This window comes from Capra hircus, chromosome 1 (genome assembly GCF_001704415.2).
Source record: "Capra hircus breed San Clemente chromosome 1, ASM170441v1, whole genome shotgun sequence".
NCBI lineage: Eukaryota > Metazoa > Chordata > Mammalia > Artiodactyla > Bovidae > Capra > Capra hircus.
Window position 1 is genome coordinate 36,269,587 of NC_030808.1, and position 20,276 is coordinate 36,289,862.

Here is a 20,276-nt window from a genome sequence, read left to right on the forward strand (position 1 = left end):
TCAGCAGATAATGAGATTCTCAAACTATCTTTAATTTTTTAGGTATCAATATTAATAAAACCAAGGAAGCAAGCTTGCTAAAGTTATGTACTTTTTTCATTGATTTCTAATAGAATGAATTTAATACTTCTGTTTCCTTATTTTTATTGTAAATATGAAGTATTCCTAGTATATTGAATAAGTCTTTCTGACTTGTTTTCCTATTAATATGGCTTTTTTTGAAAATTGTGTTCCAAGTGTTAAAAATCACTTTCAAATGAATTTCTATAACCTTTAATAAATAAAGTAGGAATTCAGTAGATATAAAACACAAAGTTTAACATTTAAAATCTCTTTGAACATTGAAAAGACCTGTATCCATATTAGGATGTATATTTAGTCTTATCCCCCAATTTTTCATTGCTATGTTGAATATATACATCAGATAACCTAATTTTATATTGTATTATGTGAGTCTGAAAGTAACAAAAAAGTTATTTGTCTATACTTTATTTCCTGGATAGTCATAGAGTTGCTTGTTAATAGAATGCAAGGTGAATACTTTTAAGAAATTCTTGAGCATCTCACATAATATTGAAAAATTTCAAAAGTTCGTAGTCTTGATTTTTCCTACCTGAGAGATCATCTGTCTCTGATCTCTGGTGGCAATCAACATCTGCTGGAACAATTCTCTCAATGGCTTTTAGATTTGAACTACTGGGAATTCAAACAGATGCTTCCCCTGAGAGTCTTCTTGGATTGCCCTTCACCTTGTTGTCTCCTGTTGTCTGCAGTGAATGAAGTTTACTTCCTGACAATAGATAGATCCTAAATTCTTAAGTCAAGTGATTGATCTCTGTAGTTCCAATTCTAACCTGAGAAGCCAATATTCGCCTCCAGGTTAAGCACACAATTACTCGGGGTTTACTAAGATAAACTCTGCAAAGTCCTTTGTCACTCTAGGTATGACCTGAGAGAGCTTACAGGCAAGCATATGAAATATGGAGCAGCCAAGCATTTCCTAAACCAGTAAGGAGAGATTTGTGTATATAATTAGAGAAAAATTGGGGCTGACATAAGATTCTAGGCTTCAATGTCCATAGATTTCAGCAATTACATTCCTTTTCTTTAGAAATCAAGACTTGAAGCCCCCTAGCCCACAGTGAATGAGCTGACTTCAGCTAAGCATCTGAAAAATTCAGGGCTTTTAGCCAAATGTCTCATTTAAACTGTCTAAATTCATTAAACTGAGAGAACCAAATTGCAGACCTTCAAAGAACAGGTTTACTGCTTGAATCCTATTCTAACTGCTGTTTCTGGACAAAATGAACAAGGTTTTGGACTACTTTAATTCTGTATTAGAGTTCAGCAATTATATAATGCCTCTGCCCAGATCATCCTTAGTATCTTTACCTGTATCACTTTATTCTTCTTTTACTTTTCTGTAAACGTTCAATGAAAGCAAATTCAGATATTACAGCCAATAGGTATGCAATTTAGTCCAAAGTTAAGATCATCTTTAAGAGTCCAAATTAATTAATTTTAAAAATGTCACCATCCTTAGATGGAAATTTGAAAGTTGAAAAGCAAAAGTCTATAAGTTAGCATAGCTCCTAGAGACAGAACTTGATAGAGTCAAGTTTTATGTTTTCCATGAACCTTGGTTTAGGAATGATGAGATATCTGCAAGGAGAGGCTAAGACACTTAACAAAAATTAGATAATATGGTCAAAGCTAAGCCTAGAAATGACAACTCCTAATTCCTACTAAACTTAAGAATCCAAATGGAACAAGTGACCATAAGTTCCCCTGCAGGCCCAGTTACTAACTGTCATAGATGAGACATCGGCATGGCAGGAACTGGCTCTGGGTTCGGTATTGTAAATATGGGGAACAAGCGTTAACTTCTAATTCTGTTGAATTTGAACTGGAGGTTCCTCTGCAATTGAGGTTTTATACACAGTCCATATGCTATGCATCTGGGCTTGCTCCAGGCAACTGGAGACTTTTCTCAAATTCAGAAATATCTGAGGAACTTACATGTGGGTAGAAAGACCACCTTAAGTAAATGTTTCATTTTATGATTTGTTAAAATATTGTGAAAAAGTGCATCCTCGTAAATTACTTTTATAGAAACTATCTGGCACTTTACTTTTCTGAATGCCTAGTAGCATTTTACCAACCAAAACCTAAATTGCCAACTGATTTCAAAGTTTTAGCTCATTAATAACAGTTGCATTAGAAAGTTTTACTGTGTCAGGAAGGCAGTATGCCAAATGATGACATCATTTGTCTCATCAAATCCAAATTTGGGGATAGCTCACTGAAGGATGTGTTTGGTAAGCATCTAAAAATGTAAGATGTTCCCTTCATGTATAAACTGAAAAGGCAATTTCTTAATGTGAAAAAGAAGAAAAAAATAGAAGTCAAACAATGTGAGCTTAAATTTGTTGAAGTGGGAGGGGTTAAGGAAGAGGAATTGTGGTCCAATCAGAAGCAGGAATATAAATAAATTCTGCAATGCATTACTTATAGGAAATTTTGTTAGACTCTTGTATGTTAAATTAATTTTATTTTGATAGTCTCAGATCTACAGATGCTCAGCTTGAAGGCAGAGAGAGTTATCATGAAGTGTGACTAAATTAAAATTTATGGGCCGCAGCTTCTTCTTTAACCCTTTTTCAGAACCAAATTGAGCCCTCGAGGACTTTTATCCAATGTCTTACTATAGCAATGGCATTTATGTTTTGTAGCCATGGATAGTGCTTGCTTTTGTAGGAAAAACTTATTTATTACCAAAATTTTTCATATTGAGCCTCCATTTAACAAGAAATTGATGCTTAAAATGTTTTCCTAGCAATAGAAAGTTAGCTTCTTTTCAAAAAAATTAAAGAATGGAAACAAGACAGAAAAAAGAAAATAGAAAAATCTCAAGGGGATGCTATTATATTTACCAAGATCCACATATCAGAAAGTTAACTTTGATGCACTTGGCCCTTTTCTGGACTAGAACAGGAGTAAAAATATCTGTGAAATTTGTGCTAATGGTTAAAAAAAGAAAAAAAGAAAGGATATCACTTGGTCTACATAAAATCCAGTTAAATCCTGGATCTCATTTGAATCATTTTCCCTTGTTGATCGGATTTGTCACAAATAATCTAAAACAATAGTATTCCCATAAGGATGGCTTTGCTCTCCAGGGGATATTTGATATTTCGAAAGACATTTGGTTGTCGCAATTGAAAAGATATTGATGTAATCTAGTGATTAGAGGTCAAGGATGCTAGTAAACATACTACAATACACAGGACAGCCCCTACAGCAAAGAATTAATCTGGTGTAGAATGTCAAAATTGCTCCTATATATAGACTTTGATCTAAAGTTACCCAACATGTGTAAAGAATGTGTAAAGAATGAAAGCTGGGATCAAATATCTCTCTCAGATACTTTATAACTTCTCCTGTCCACACTAGACTGCAGGTTACAGGGGATAACGTGGAATATACTGCCATTTGTGAAAAACTATGCAACAACTAGCCATCTGCCATCAGGTTGCCTATAATGTTGAATTTTGATATATCACACATAGCTTAACAAATAGTACATCTTTTTATTCTTGTTAAATTTTATTCTCTGTTGCTTTTGATCTAACTGTTGAGAGTTAATTTTTTTTCCACTCAAAGCTTTAAATATTAAACATGACCATTTTACTTTTGATGTTTTGATTTCAATATGACCCAGAGAGATGTTATGGGGAGGGAGGTGGAGGGGGTTCATGTTTGGAATGCATGTAAGAATTAAAGATTTTAAAATTAAAAAATAAATAAATAAATAAATAAATAAATAAATAAAATAAAAGATACTATAGTCAAAAAATAAATAAATAAAATGCCATGGGTATAAACTCATAAATGATCATTCACCTACAGGTAAATATGTTGCATATTTTTAGTCAGCATTCAAATCTATCTTTTGCATAATTATTTTCATGTTTTAAGATTTTACTTAGCCTCATCCACAAAGGAATGAAATAATAATCATGTGCATATATTAAACATGCTTATTAAATTATTGGTGATATTTTTAGGATGGAAAAATTCCTACAACATTAATATTGAGACTGCTGATCTAGGATGTATAGTTTATAGAGTCAAATGAAAATCTTTATAACATTCTGAAAACTCTAAAATACTTAGTCCATACAACATCCTGTGAGACAATATTGCAGGAAGGGTGGCCCTTTCTAGGACTGGAGAGTAGGCTCTTGTCTAACACTCAGAAATGAATTGGCCAAGGAGACATACGTGTTGACAAAGCAAGAGACTTTATTGGGAAGGGACACCCAAGTGGGGAGCAGGAAGGTGAGGGAACCTGTGAGGACTGCTCTGCCATATGGCTTGCAGACTCAGGTTTTGTGGTGACGGGGTTAGCTTCTGGGTTGTGTTTGGCCAATGATTCTGCCTCAGGATCCTTCCTGGTGGCACACTCAACCAAGATGGGTTTGAGTGAGGAAGATTCTTTGAAGTTGATAAGGCACATGAAACTTTTGACCTTTCCCAAATTCTTTTAGTTGGCGGTTGCTTGTTAGTTCTATGTTCCTTACCAGGACCTTAGTCATAAAATAACTCTGGCAAATGGTTACTGTGGTGCCGGGCCAGGGTGAGCAATTTCAGTCTGTGTTTCCCCTAACAATAGTTTAATAATTTTATAGATACTGTGAAAAATTGATGCTCAGCAATTTGTATATTTCCTGTCATCATGAGACTAAAAGCATTATTAAACTGTAGATGAGAGAAAGAAGAGTACATCCAAAAATTGTGTAATTTTTTAAAACTATTATTATGTTATATATTTTCTCACTCATTTACATATGTTCTGGAAAAAATGAATTTTGTGTATTATTTTCTTAAAAGGAACTGCTTATTTTTTTAATTCTTAAAATTATCACAGACTCCAGTAAAATCTGCTACTCTAAATTCAAAAAGTGATTAATCCTAATCTGAGAGCTAACAAGTCAGACTCCTGTTTTAAGCTGTGGGGATGCAGAGAGGAAGGAGGAAAGGCAGTGACTCCTTTAGACATCCTGGTCTAGTCAGGGTAATTAAGTAGCAGAAGGATCACAGAAAATGGAGTCACCATCTTAGCCTAGAAGGTTCTGAAATGTTGCACCAATAAATTCACATTTTAGGCTGTTCAAACAAGAAGTCTTTGAGTTCTTAAAAAACAGGCAGAGCAAAAGATTCCCAAGAAAAAACAATAACATGTATTTAAGAAGCAGGGAATTTGATGCAAGTCAATGAGCATTCACTGAGTGCCTGTTTAAGATAATATCTAAAATAGTTGCTCTCAGCAGTTAGCACAGACTCGTGTGCCTTATGCTTATTATCTTTAGCTTTATAACCTGTTCAACTTTTCATAGGTTTATGATTTCAAATGATAGTTTGGTCACAATTTATTTATGGCAACATATGGGACAAGAGGCCTTACCTGGTGGCTCAGATGGTAAAGAATCTGCCTGCAGTGAGGGAGACCTGGGTTCTATCCCTGGGTCAGAAAGAGTCTCTGGAGAAGGGAGTGGCTACCACGGACAGAGGACCCTGGCAGGCTGTTGTACATGCGGTCACAAAGAACTGGACATGACCAAGCAACAAACACGCTTTCATAGGATAAAAGCTACTATTCAAATTTATTTTATTAATCTTGACTATAAAGTATTTGAAACTACAATGTTCAGTTTAAAGAGTTTGTAATAACAGGACACTCATCCTTCCTCAAACTCTACAATATTATGAGCTCAGAATTGCTCCTGTAGTTTGATTTCTAATTAAGTGTATACTATGAATATGTTGGCTTATTTTTCTCTCATTTGAAGACAGAGTGCCAAGTTGTTCACTGATCACGGAAAAAGTAAAAAATTTATAAAACTCTTCTTACTCTGTTGTATTTTTAGCAACAATAAAAACAAATGATAAATTTGACTAGTTTGTATTAATAGTTGGCAATAAGCTTTCCTTCATATATTCATTTATCAAATTCTTTAAACAAATTGTAAAAGTGTGCCATTTGAAGGGAATTGGAATGGAAGAAAGGGCAAAACAATTACTGAGTGCTCTATTAAAGATTAGACACTTTATTTGTTGCTTTATGTACATTATAAATCCATTGCCAATGACAAAAAGTCCCTGAATGCTAATCAATAATCCTTAATCATCTTCATTCTCTTCTTCATCCAGTAATGGCTGCCTAGGGGCAGGATGAGCATCTTGAATGTATGATTATCATTTCATTTTCAGGGCAAAACCAATCAGTCTAAAACACCTTGTTTATGGTTGTCATCAATCTATTGGTTTGGATTTTTTTTCTTTATGTCTGTATTTTTATTTCAAGAGATCTTGATAAGGTGATACATATCTGTTCCTTATATTTTCTTAATAGATACAAAGTTTTCAACATGGAAAGCTTTCTTTCTTTAGTGCAATTTTTGTGCTACTAGTAAATTGTTTTGGGCAAAGGAAAGGAAATGGCAAAGGGTCTGTAGCAAAGATTAGACTTTCAGCTGAGATTTTAAAATATTATCTTTTCTTTGCCCCATGAATACAATTTGTTTGACTTCTGTTAATTCTCAGAGTTCTTTAAAAGAGAAAGAATGTATGCCCTTTAATTCCTTTTGGCATCCTGAATAGATTCAGTTAAATGTCACATGTGTAGTTCTGTTTTTATCAAAATGATAGGATAGTATTTGAAATCTTGAATCCTTAAAAACCAAACTTGGTCTTGGCAGGTGCAAGTAAGTTAATTTCTTTTTTTAATGTTGTTATTATTATTAGCATTGAACGTATTGGCAGAGGAAGGGCAATATTAGACCCGGGGGAAAAAACCCTCCTAATTTAAATATAAAAAAGGATCTTTTACATTTTTGTTGAAAAGAATACAAACTATAAAAATGAGAATGAATAAATGAGTATAAGTGAGATGGAAAATAAAGGGGCAACTTCTAAGAAAATAAGCCCTTTTTAAAAAACTTTTTATTTTGAATTGGAGTGTAACCAGTTAGCCAACAATTTTGTGATAGTTTCAGGTGAACAGCGGAGGGACTTCTCCATAGTGTTTTCTATTTTGCTTTCTGGTTCTGGATCATCTTTACTCCAATGCACGCTGAGCTCTATAGTGTTTCTCACTAACTCCCAAAGCTCTCATAGTCCAGCCCCCATCTCTCCAACTTGATTTTACTGTACTGGTATAAATCATGGGCAACCCTGAGGCTGGAACCATCTCAAGAAGGCTGTGCTCAGTCCTCCTTTTTGTGCTCACTTCTCTCCAGTTGCATACATCCTTCAAAACCCCGTGTAAGCCTGACCTCCTTCAAAGACCTCCTGACACTACTCTTTGTGAACAGCTCTCTTGTGTGAAAATATCAAAGAAAAGTGTCAAGCAGTTTACTGAGCTAGTTCCAATCGCACATGCCACTCTCCTCTCAAGGACAGCACTTGCTCAATGTTGCTGTGATTAAAGCCAATCTGACCTTTTGCCATCCTCTCCTATTACATGTCTCCACATTTTCTGTAGTATTACCACACTGGAAACTGTTTTTCCAGAACATATATTTTCCTCCTCTGTGCTTTGATTTATGCCATTTCTCTAAAAGTATGGTAGTATTAAGCTAATGTTTCTTGAGGCTTTACTGTATGCCAGGAGCTATGCTAGAGATTTTACTGAAATTTGTCATTTAGCCTCACAATGATGCTATGAACTGTTAGTTTCCAAAATAACAGATGAGGAAATTCAAGCATAATGAGAGTTAATAACTTACCTCCCAAGTCACCAATTCATTTCTCCAAAGCAATATATTGTCACCCTCAAGCATTACTTAAGAAGCAGTGAAGTCCTGTGAGGTAAACGTCAATAGAACACACTTTGATGAATGTAGTATAATATTTTGATAATATGAATTCTTTGGAAAATCTATCCCTTTTTCCTGGTTATATAAAATTTGGTGCAATTTACAAGGCTCAATTCATATGCGACCGCCTCAATTTCTCTAGTGAGAAACTTGGCTCCATGTTCTGCATCACAGCCATTCCACTACTGTCCTCTTTCTCAAGGCAGGCAGGATCTGATTTCTAAAAAGCTCCCAAATCACCTGCAGATCCGGCCAACCCTCTGGAACTACTGAATCAGAATTTCTGTTTTAATCAGCATGAGCCCAAGACAATTCTATTGTAAAGTTTCAGGTGTGAAGCACTAGATACTTAATTCTCCCTGCATTAGTTATTCACAACAACTAATTTTCGTTGCTATTTGCTTGATATTTCCCAAACCGAAGGGCCAGTGTGTAATTTATGCTCGTCTCACCCAAAGTGACTACCGTAATACTTCCCATGTGGTTACTACTCAGCACATCTTTATTAAATGTATTTATTAAACTGAGAGCAAATTCCATGGGAGTTATACATTTATACCTCCCATAACTCATAGAAGCAATATCTGCTCTAGATTGTAGATTCTCAGATTGTAATCATTGTATCTTTCTAGCTCATATAGTGCCTACCTTGTACATGGAGGGTACTTCAGTGGCTAATGGTAGAGGGAGGCACTTAAATTAATTAAGATGATTGATATATTAAAGTGTTTTTAGATGTATAATTTTATTTGCAATGTATTTAATTAACAAATACCTACAAGAAATTGTGTGTAAATAAGTGATATAAATTCTTTACAAGTCAACATTAGCATTGTTTGTTCATGCATAAATCTATTAAATCAATAAATGTTGATTTGAGATACCTCAGTTAATAGACCTGGATTTGATCCCTGGGTTGGGAAAATCCCCTGGAGGAGAGCATGGCAACCCACTCCAATCTTCTTGCCTAGAGAACCTCCATGGACAAGAGGAGCCAGACGGGCTACAGTCCATGTGGTTGCAAAGAGTTGGACACCACTGATAACTAAGCACACACATCCACCTCAATTAATTCTAATATATGATATATCCTATCTACTTTAAATTGTTGTTACAGATGACTGATAAATGTTCCATAACTGATTTAAAAAAAGTCAGCATTTTAGCAATTTTCAAATGTTTTTCCCTTTGCCACTCACTCGTTGGTATTAGAATAGATGAATATCAAGATATATCAGAAGAAACCCACAGTCCATTTCATAAAACAAATGCCCCAACAAATTCAGTAAGATTTCAGATGATAATGTATATAGTATGTTTTAGTCATTGATTGTTTATGTATATATGATTGTATGTTCCAAGGGAGGGAAGATCCCAATCCGGTGGACGTCACCAGAAGCCATAGCCTACCGCAAATTCACATCAGCCAGCGATGTATGGAGTTATGGGATCGTTCTCTGGGAGGTGATGTCCTACGGAGAGAGACCATACTGGGAGATGTCCAATCAGGATGTAAGTATTTGTAGTCTATGAGTTATGGGTTCAGATTAAGAGATCAAGCTGTGCAAGGAAGTGGAGCATAATGAAACCAGGTGGCTCCCAGTTTGTGACATTGAAACAGAATACTTAGAAGAAACGAAATTCTTTCCAAATCTTATAAAGATATTAATTGAGTTGCTCTGACAGCTTCACATTTTTCCCTAAAGCAGGGGTTTAGAAGTGAGACAAAAGGAAAACATTTGTAATAAAATGTAATGAAATAAGTGCCTGACAAAACGGCCAATAGATATCAAGAAATGTTTGAATTATTTTTGCTACAAAATTGTCTCAGTGTAACATTAGTAAGATACACTCTGCCATCCTTTGTAGATTCAATTAATGCATCTGTGCCAACATTTTGTTTACTTAAATATAGCATTTCCCAAAGTCAGACAAAACAACCAATCTCTAACATGTTGTTTCTTATAATGTATTAAACTTGCACATGAAGTTAGTTATACAAATTGAAGTCTCGATATAGAGAAAATAATCGTTAACTTTCTATTACAACTGTGATATGATTTTTCAAAAGGTTTTTGTTTTTATAAGTCATGCTTTGCTAATGCTTAGTGCAAGGATGCTATTGGCATATGGATTCAGCACACAGAGAGTTTTCTTTATGCATAGCCAGAAACTGAGCATGATCTCAAAGACACATAAGAAGGAAAGCTGAGACGCTTTTAGTCATTTCCTACTCACCACATATAAAATTGCTTTTAATGTATTTGGATATGAAAACCTTTCTGAACTTCTTCAAACAAGCCACGTTTTATAATAACACTGGGAAAATCAGACTCACTTTTCCACGTCTCTTTTTTCCAAATTCTTTTTGTATCAGAGGATCTCAAAATGTGCTTTCTGGACCAGCAGCTTTAGCAAGGTCTGGGAATGGGTAAGGATGCAAATTCTCAGGACTTTCCCCAGAGTTATTGAATCAAAGATTAGCTATTTGTGCATTAAGTTCTCCAGATGATTCTGATACAGAGTAATGTTTGAAAATCATGACTTTACATGATTTAAAAATGCTGATTAACTAAGAGTCACTTAATTGTTCAAGCCATGGGCTTTTAACAAAGGAACTGACTATGATATGAGAGGTACCATTTGGACTGTGATATAACTAAAAATCTGTGGTATTTTTTCTGCATTCATCCATTTATATATCGTTTTCACAGAAATATGTATTACCACATAAGAGTTTCTTTATAGTTTTCTAAATTTCCCATATCATAGATCATTTCCTTTGATTTTAATCCAGAAAGTTACTGTACAAACTTTTCTTTCCTAAATCCACTTTCTCTGTCTCGATCTTATTTATATAACATTTTCAGACATGAAGAATATTTATTTAATAAGCTGTTATCCTTTTAAGAAATTTAAAATGAAAACCTTTCACTTTACTTTGAAATATACGTATAAGTGTGACCTGCCCAAAAAGAAGTATTACAATAAAAGAAATTCCACCTCTTTAAATCCCCGGAAACTTTGCATCTCACACAGGTAATTAAAGCTGTGGATGAAGGCTACCGACTGCCACCCCCCATGGACTGCCCAGCTGCGCTGTATCAGCTGATGCTAGACTGCTGGCAGAAAGACAGAAACAACAGACCCAAGTTTGAGCAGATTGTCAGCATTCTGGACAAGCTTATCCGGAACCCAGGCAGTCTGAAGATCATCACCAGTGCGGCAGCAAGGTGACACATTTGATTTTACATCCTGCTCTCTGAGATGACTGTTTTTTTATCTCCAAGCGTTTATTTTCTTATTCCACTCCCCCAACTGCGTACTTTGACACTTATATTCCTCAAGATTAGAAAGGCATGTTTGTTTGTTTGTTTGTTTGTTTGTTTTTTAACTTTCAGAAGGAAATCTCATTCTATTTCATGACACTGATAAAGTTCTGATATTTTTTAACTTGCATCTTACCTAGAAGCACGTTTACATTCAGGCTTCAGTATTTGCACAATAGAAACCATGAACAGATAGATTCTTTCCAATGTTACTTAAACAAACTTAAACATTCTTTCTCTGTTACTTAAACAAACAAACAAAAAAGGGATATGTAAAGTGTTGGGTAATTCTAGTGGTCTTGATTTAATCCTCATTTAAAATAAAATTACAAAAATAATAATAGTGCCACCATGCCATTGCACTGGCTAGCAGAATGCAATTTTCCCTTGATTAAACAAATCTTTGTTTAACCCATATTATGTATCAATTACTTTGTTAGATACTGTGAAGGATAAAGCTAAGAATATAATAATGTCAGTGTCCCTGGACAGCAACACAAATGTCAACACACTGTAGCCGTGAGGCAACCCTGAGGGCACAATGTCCATCAGACTTGATGCATAATCCTCCCAGCTGAGAATCACTGAGTTGTCCTAATGGTTTTGAGAAATGTCAATTATATGCTCATTGTACACATAAGTGAAAAACAGTTCTACATTTTGATAATGTGATCTTAAATTACAGGGTTTTAGTAAAAGAACTACACCTACTGTGCACAAAAATCCCCAATATTAATTAACATATATACATACTGCATAATGATGATTTACTGTGACTCATGTATAAAAAATTCAATATAATACCTTATAGGAAAGAATTTTCTTATTTTTGTGTACATCTGTTGTTTTCACTGACAGGTATTAAGAGTTGTGACTTTCAACTTGATAGAGTGCTTGCTAATGCACTTAGAGTATGTAATTTTTTACCTTAATGGAAACAATTATACCGAGCATATATGATCCAGCTTTTACATTACATTTGAATAAAATGAATAAAGAGAATTTGCATCAAAATTTAATGTAAGTATACAAGAGTCATAGATTATTTGTTAGAAATAACTTTTAGTAGATCAATACTATTGAATTTATTAATATATATCCAGTAGATAAAACTACTGATAACTTATCCTGCAAGGATGAGTCTCTGTCCTAAATTTCAGAATGAGACTGGAAATCCACCTGACAGTTTAACAACCAACAGGATAATAAACCTGCCTTTCCCTGAGCCATACGATCCTCATTTTATACCCTGAAGCCATTTTTTTTAACTTTACTCAATAGCAAAAAGAATACCTTTTCAACTATTTCCATATCATAAAAGAGCATTCAAGCCTTTCCATAGGGTCACTACCAATATAAAAACTAGCTCATATAATATTATCTAGATAGTAAAACCCAATTCTATATGTGAAATTAATCTTAATATCAGATCATATTATGTCATTGTATATTATCATATTCAAATTTTGTTAAATTCACTATTCCATTCTTATTAAAGTAACTGAACATTTTTATCCTAATATATATTATGTAATACTTTAATATATTCCATTTATTTTGTCACAAACTATGTAATTTTAGGGAACATATTTTTCTTAATTCACTATAAAAATTTTAGAAATTGTGCTTATGTTTTCTTATTGCCATTAAAATGCACAGCTGGGCAGATTATGCCTTTATAAATTTATTAATGACAACCTTATGTTGCCATGCAACAATGTCAAGATATCTTATTTTTCTTTAGAAAATTTTCTTTCCCACTTTTGACAATGATTATTTTATTCTTTTTCATAGCTGATTCCACATATTCCTCTTCCCATTTAATTTTCCAGTAATGCCCTTGCCACATGCTTTATTGAGAAAATACAAGCCATCAAATGGAAAATTCCAACAGCAAAACAAAAACACACTGGTGTTCTTCTTTCCTATAATTACAAGAGAGGAGAGTCCTTCTTTCCTGTAATTAGAAGAGAGAGAGGAAGTATGCTTCCAATGTCAGAGGCAAATGCCTTTCTCTCTCTCCTCTCCATCCCCTGTGTATCCAGCCTCTTTCCCTCTCTCCTGCATAAGCAGGCTCTTTATATCTGCAAGATTATTGCCATAAAAATATGTTCTGTGACATTGTTTCTCAAATTACCCTAGTAAAAGAATCACTAGAGGGAATTTATTAAATGTTCAAATATCCAGGTCTAACCCAAGCTACTAATTCAGAATCTGCAGGAAAGGAGAGTAGAATTTGGACATCTGATAAAAAAAATCTTCAGGTAATTTTTATCATCAAGGGAATTTAGAAAAGGCTATTTATCAACATCACCTCTGCTGATTCCACATCTCTTATCAACTACTTCCTTATTTTTCTACCACCTTTCAGAGCCAAACTCCTCCAATAAGGGTCTCAAAGACAGACATTTCAAAACTTAATATTCAAAATGTTATCCTTTTATGTACTCCTGATAATCTCATCCTCCCACTGCATTTTGAATTTAGTTCAATACACTAGCACCTATACATCTGCCCACTCAATATGAGAACCATTTTGGCCCCACTTTCTGGGCCTCCACACTTCAACCCAGGTGAGCACTGTGTCAACATGATTCATTTTGCTCCCTGTTCACTGCAAACACTCTCTCCTATGACTTTTTCTCCTTCTGACCTAGGGCACTGCAGTCGTCTCCTAATGTGTCCCCCGATTCCATGATTGTCCCACTTTGAGCATCTCTCACAGAGTCTTCAGAATTTTCCTATCAATCTCTCTATATTGATAAATATATATCAAGTTTTCCTGGTGATTCAGATGGTAAATACTCTGCCTGCAATGTAGGAGACCCAGATTCAATTCCTGGGTTAGGAAGATGCCCTGGAGAAGGGAATAACTACCCACTCATATATACATGCCTGGAGAATTCAATATACAATATAATTAGTCACCTCTTTATAACCGATTTTGAATTTCCATTATACTTGGAAAAAAATCAACATTCTTTTTGATGATTTAAATACCCCTGCTTCTCAAATGTCCTTTCTTTTATTGAAATATTAACTTCTTCATTTTTTAAACAATTATTTATTGTATGTTAATCTACTATGTGCCAGGCATGTGCAGATGCTGGAGAGCAGTGATGAAGACAAATATGTTTCTTACAGTCCTGGAGTTTACATTCTGTAAGATGAATAGACTTCTTCTATAATGTATACAAATAGACAATAGACTGGCATGGATTATAGGAAGGAAATAAATAAAAGGCTGTGATCGATCATTAAAGGGTGGTTGGGGGAAAAAAAAGAACTCTAGGTATGGTAAAAATAAACTGCAGATGAGTCTAAAGGGTTCTTGAAAATGGCAGAAGCACAGCATGATGGAAGGACAGAAGGGAAAGGAAGAGTCTGTCACAAGAAGGCAAACAGAAGCCAGAGTACTTGAGGCTACCCAGGTCATGGGGAGGACTTTGGAATTTTTTTGAAATGCATGAGGAACCCATTAAGGCATTTAAGGCAGAGACGTAAGGCTGTTTGATTTACACAACTGCTTTGTGGGGAGCATTTCAGCCTTTCAGCCTGAGCTCCTTTCACCTAAATAGTATGGTAGCCTGCCTCAGTGGCCAACTTCAGCTTCCTTCAGAAAGTCAAAGCATGTCAGACATAAGAACAGTAAGTAGCTCATGCTGTTCTCCTTGTCTTAAGATTCTTCTTTGTGTCCATTTCCCTTAGAAAGCAGTTTCTATGCCTTAATTGAGGCATTCTCTGGCAACAAGATTTAAAGGTCAACACTATTAATTGTTTTACAGGCCACTGCGTCCTTCTTCATCTCAACTGTAATTCAGTTGTATGCATTTTCTAAGTGTTCGTTCCTCCAATTAACTCTAAGACCAATGAGATCAGATGCTATGCTTCCCTGTATTACAAAGTTGATACTCGAAACTCAATAAATATCTGTTTCACACATGAGTATGTATTTGCTGAAATAATACTAAATTTCCATTTCAACAGACACACAATTTTTAGAAAAAACATTCCAGTTCTTTTTCCTATTCATTATATGGATTTCTACAGACATTAGTCATAAAGGTAAAAGCTTATAATTTTCTCCTAACCCTAATCCTACTGCTGCTGCTCCTGCTAAGTCGCGTCAGTTGTGTCCGACTCTGTGCGACCCCATAGACGGCAGCCCACCAGGCTCCCCTGTCCCTGGGATTCTCCAGGCAAGAACACTGGAGTGGGTTGCCATGTCCTTCTCCTAACCCTAACCCTAATTTTCTTTTATTTCTCCTAAGCATAAATCTTATGTTTCTCTTCCTCTTCAATACACTTGGAGACTGTCTCAATCTGAGTTTGTGGATGGCACCAAGGATTCAAATTTCTGAATGACTTAGTTATTTGGATCACTGTAAAGAATTATGTCTATAAGGTCTTTTAGGAAAAACAACATCATTCTATCAATTTTTATAGGGATATTGTTTTCCAGAGTCTTCCTGAGTCTAGTTAATTTTATAGCACATTTTATTTCATATACTGTTACAGAAATCTTACTATAATGCATTATTTTACTTTTCAACCTTCCTTAGAGTTGATGATTCATAGCAGAAACATTCCCAGAGAATCTTCCAGTGAGAGTGTCTTTGTGAATATCACTGCTGGAAGTAGGGAATGTGTTTAAGCAGATGGTCATGGTGTATCAGATTAAAAACTTACTTAGATGTTGCAAGAAGTGGTGAGAAAGGGAAGGAAGTTGGAGTAAATTTTATGTTTGTTCTCCAGTAACTGATTCATTTTCCTAAAAGGAGAGTAAATAGAGGAGACCTGAATACCTTTGAAGTTTTGACTGTGTATCAGTATGAAGATTTATTTAGCATTTGCTTTGTGTGAAGTGTTACACTGGGCCCTGAGAGCTTCCCAAGTGGCAGTTCATAGTAAAGAGCCTGCCCGCCAGTGCAGGGGACATAAGAGACACTGGTCAGAAGATGCCCTGGAGGAGGGCATGGCAACCCACTCCAGTATTCTTGCCTGGAGAATCCCATGGTCGGAAGAGCCTGGCAGGCTACAGTCCATAGGGTCCCAAAGAGTTGGACAGGACTGGAGCAACTTAGCACATGGTGATTATACAGGTAAAGAGACATTGACTCCACTTGCAACAGCTTGCCTTGAAAATAGGAGGAAATGTTCAGCAATACTATACAATTAACCCTTGAACAGCACCGGTTTGAATTGTAGGGGTCCATCCCTGGTGGCTCAGACTGTAAAGCGTCTGCCTCCAACACGGGAGACCTGGGTTCTATTCCTGGGTTGGGAAGATCCCCTAGAGAAGAAAATGGCAACCCACTCCAGCACTCTTGTCTGGAAAATCCCATGGATGGAGGAGCCTGATAGGCTATAGTCCATGGCGTCACAGTCAGACACAACTGAGCGACTTCACTTTCACTTCACTTTCACTTTCACTTTCATGGGTGTGTACCTGCTCCTTTTCTTTAGTCGTTTCTGACTCTTTGCGACCCCATGGACTATAGCCTGCGAGGCTTCTCTATCTGTGGGATTCTCCAGGCAAGAATACTGGAGTGGGTTGCCAAGCCCTCTGCCAGGGGATCTTCCCAATCCAGGGATCAAACTTGCATCACCTGAGGCTCCTACATTGCAGGCAGATTCTTTACTGCTGAGCCACTGGGGAAGCTTATAGGTGTCCATTTATACACAGATATTTTTCAGTAGCAAACACTACACTACTCCAGGGTTTGTGGTTGGTTGAATCTGGGGGTGCCAAGGAATCTCAGATAGGAGAAACTGCAATTAGGGAGGACAGACTAAATGAATTTCAGTGTTGTTCAAGGTCAAATGTAATATCCCTCAGATTAAGTAAATATTGGAGCAAAAAGACAAAGTGTTGAGGAATCATGCACAAAGAATGAATTTACTTTGAGCTTTGAGATTCTCTGGAAGTTGCAGAGAAATAATTTTTGGAACTGAGTGACTAGTGGATGACGGGTGAAATGTCTACCAGTATGAGATCATACCAGGCTGGAAGAACACTGTACAGAAAATCAAGACACAAAAATTTACAATACTTCAATTTACACTGCATAATCTATTTCTGGTATAATATAGGATTAAATAAGGAATTATGAGGAAGGAGCCACTAGATGATTTCACCAGATAGTGGAAGATTGCATGTTATCTCTAGAAATCTGGAATTTTGTCCATGAGGAAACAAGGAACCGTTGAAGACAGTTAAATGACATACCACACTTTGCCTGTGGAGCAGTTCTCTGCAAATATACCTAGAAGAGCTGGCGAGGAAGAGTGCATGATAAGGAGTAAGGAGGTGATCTCAACAGTCTTGGGAAGGACTTAGGCTAAAGAAGGGAAAATGTATAAAAATGATGTGAATTCGAACAGTTTTAAAGAAGTATTATAAGACATGGTGAGTAGTGAGCCATGCAGAGTGACTTGGAGTAGCAGAGAATACTTCAGGGTGAACAAGGAGGACTCTGAGGACAGTGCTGTCACTAAATGGGGTACCAAGTGCAGAAGGATGAACAGCTCTGTGAGGAAGATGAGCATTTTGGACACAATGAGACTGAGACTCATAAGACCATGGAAAGTTACATCTCAAGCTGGGGGAGAGACTAAACCTAAGCATCCAATTTCAAGCCTTCTGTCTGCAAAGACAATTTTTTCAAAAAAAAAAAACATCATTAGAAACACATTTAGAAGGTACAAGTCTCGATCTAGTCATGCTGATTTTTACCACAAGTATATCCATCTTTATTCTTCTACATAGTAATATAATGTCTACTTAAAGCTCTCATATCCCAAAGATTATAGGGAGACTGTAATCTGTGAATAGTGGAGGGTGTTTGTCTGCATGGGCTGACAGTGAGACACCCCTCTCCCAATCTCCCAGACTGGGAGCTTCTCCTTGCTGCTCTGGTGCTCCTTTGTGGTCAGTGGTATTTCTGAAGCCTCTAAATCCCTCCATCACTTAGTGTAGACCTCAAAAATCTATAAGAACCAAGAAACTGATTGAAATGAACGAATGCGTCCACAGTGCGTAACAGGGTATCACAATAGGTTATGGAGATTTCAGACTCCTTATAAGAGGACTACAGCGCCAATCAAGCCAGTAGGTGGCAATCCTAGAAGGAAAGTGTTTCCTAGAATCGTCCTAGAATGGAAAAGTGTTTCCATTAGCAATTATCTCAGAACACTAACCCACTGCACAGACTTCTATCCGGAAAGAAAGAAAATGGTCTCTGTCTAGAGCTTTGGAGAACAGCACCAATATCAGAGCAGAAGCATATGAACTGGTAGGTAGAAATAGGAACAAGACAGAGTTAAGAATGAAACTTAAACCATTAGAAAAACTACAGATCAAGGAATTTTCCAAAAGTGGATAGAATGAATTGTTTAATCAAAAGCTGCAAAAGAATGAGGCAAAGAAAGACAACAAAGGAAAACAGCCACTCTAAACAATGAGAAGGACATTGAGTTTTTTTTAGATAGTTGATTTGATTTTTTTAGAGATTTAGTTATAACTGGGATGATGAAAAAGAAAATACATTGCAAAAATAATGCTTTTGATAAATATAGAAAAATATAGTCATAATGCACATGTATAAAAGGGTAAAAATAGAGCTCTTCCTTTTATAAGAAATGGAAAAATCTTTCCTAAAGAAGTTCTTGATAGAAATTGCTGCTATAAAATTAAATAGAAAGTGGTCTTAGAAAGATAAATTTTCTCTTACTTTATCATACGTATTTGTTATTTGTTGTTCAGTTGCTAAGGCATATCTGATTCTTTGCAACCCCATGAACTACAGCATGCCAGGCTTCCCTGTCCTTCACTATCTCCTGGAGTTTTCTTCTGCTCATGTCCATTGAGTCGGTGGTGCTATATACCCATCTCATCCTCTGTCACCCGCTTCTCCTCTGCCCTCAGTCTTTGCCAGCATCAGGGTCTCTTCCAGTGAGTCAGCTCTTTGTTTTTGTTATACAGATTAAAAAGTAAGCAAAATTCACTTTTTAAAGAAACTATAGTGAAGATTAGTTTTATATTTTGTATATATATGTAATACATATTATATCATATTTATGTATCATATAAAAACAACTAATTTTACATGTATTAAATGTATGAAATATGGCACCTAGATTTAAATAAATTCATTGTATTAATTTTATAAATGTCGATAAATTTAAAAATTTTAAAGACTAAAAATAAAGAAACATGACAGACGAATTCATTCATTTCTATTCAGACAGAAGATACCTTTATTTTGGGATATTTATGTCTATAAAATGAAATAGAGAAATGACTTTTTCTTTAAATTCACAAAATTTTCAAATGCCATGTGATTGAATTCATCAATACAATCATAAATCTTAGAATATAAATTTTGGGGGTACAGAATGATATAATACATTCAATATTTTTAGAATGAGGTTCTACATGAAGGTAACCTGATTTATAGTCTAAAGACTTAACGATATATTTTAAATACTTAGAATAATATTCTTAAGAGTCAATTATACTTAGTTAATTTAATTGAAATGATTTAAAATATATTGTTTCATTGTGCTAATTCTTATTACTAACTTTGTAGGGGTTTATCTTCATTAAGTTGCAGAATAAATAAGAACAAAAATAAGCAGTACTTGTAATTTTTCCCTGTTAATGGCACTAAATTAACATTAACAAATGCTACTGATCTCTAAGAGAACAAATATATTTCTTTTAGAAAATGTCTACTTCTTTTTTAACAAATATTATATACTTTAGTAGAAGTCTAAGGACCAAAAAACAATCTATTTCTCAAAATGACTTTGACCTCTAATTCTGAAATTGACAGGTGACTTTCCTTACTGAACAAATATGATAAACATTTTAGGAGAAAACAAATATTCCAAATACTCAGGTGATCTCTCTTTTTTTTTAATCTTAAAAATCAAAGCAAGTAATTTTACCATTGGGAGAAATTAAACCAGATGTCATAGCTGTAACTGCTAAGATTTTGTCCTTAAGGTCTAGAGACAATTAAAATAAACACAATGACTTTACTCCTCTTTAATGTGTCATTTA

General features: G+C 35.3%; 1 protein-coding gene across 1 annotated transcript in view; it reads left to right on the top strand.

Annotated features, from left to right (window-relative positions):
* Positions 1 to 20,276, top strand: part of EPHA3 (EPH receptor A3) — a 409,122-nt gene that overhangs the window by 373,867 nt on the left and 14,979 nt on the right. Inside the window, exons 14-15 of the mRNA XM_005674802.2 lie at positions 9,243 to 9,392; positions 10,920 to 11,113. Of these exons, the coding sequence (XP_005674859.1) occupies positions 9,243 to 9,392; positions 10,920 to 11,113 (344 nt within the window). The remainder of the gene's footprint in view (positions 1 to 9,242; positions 9,393 to 10,919; positions 11,114 to 20,276) is intronic.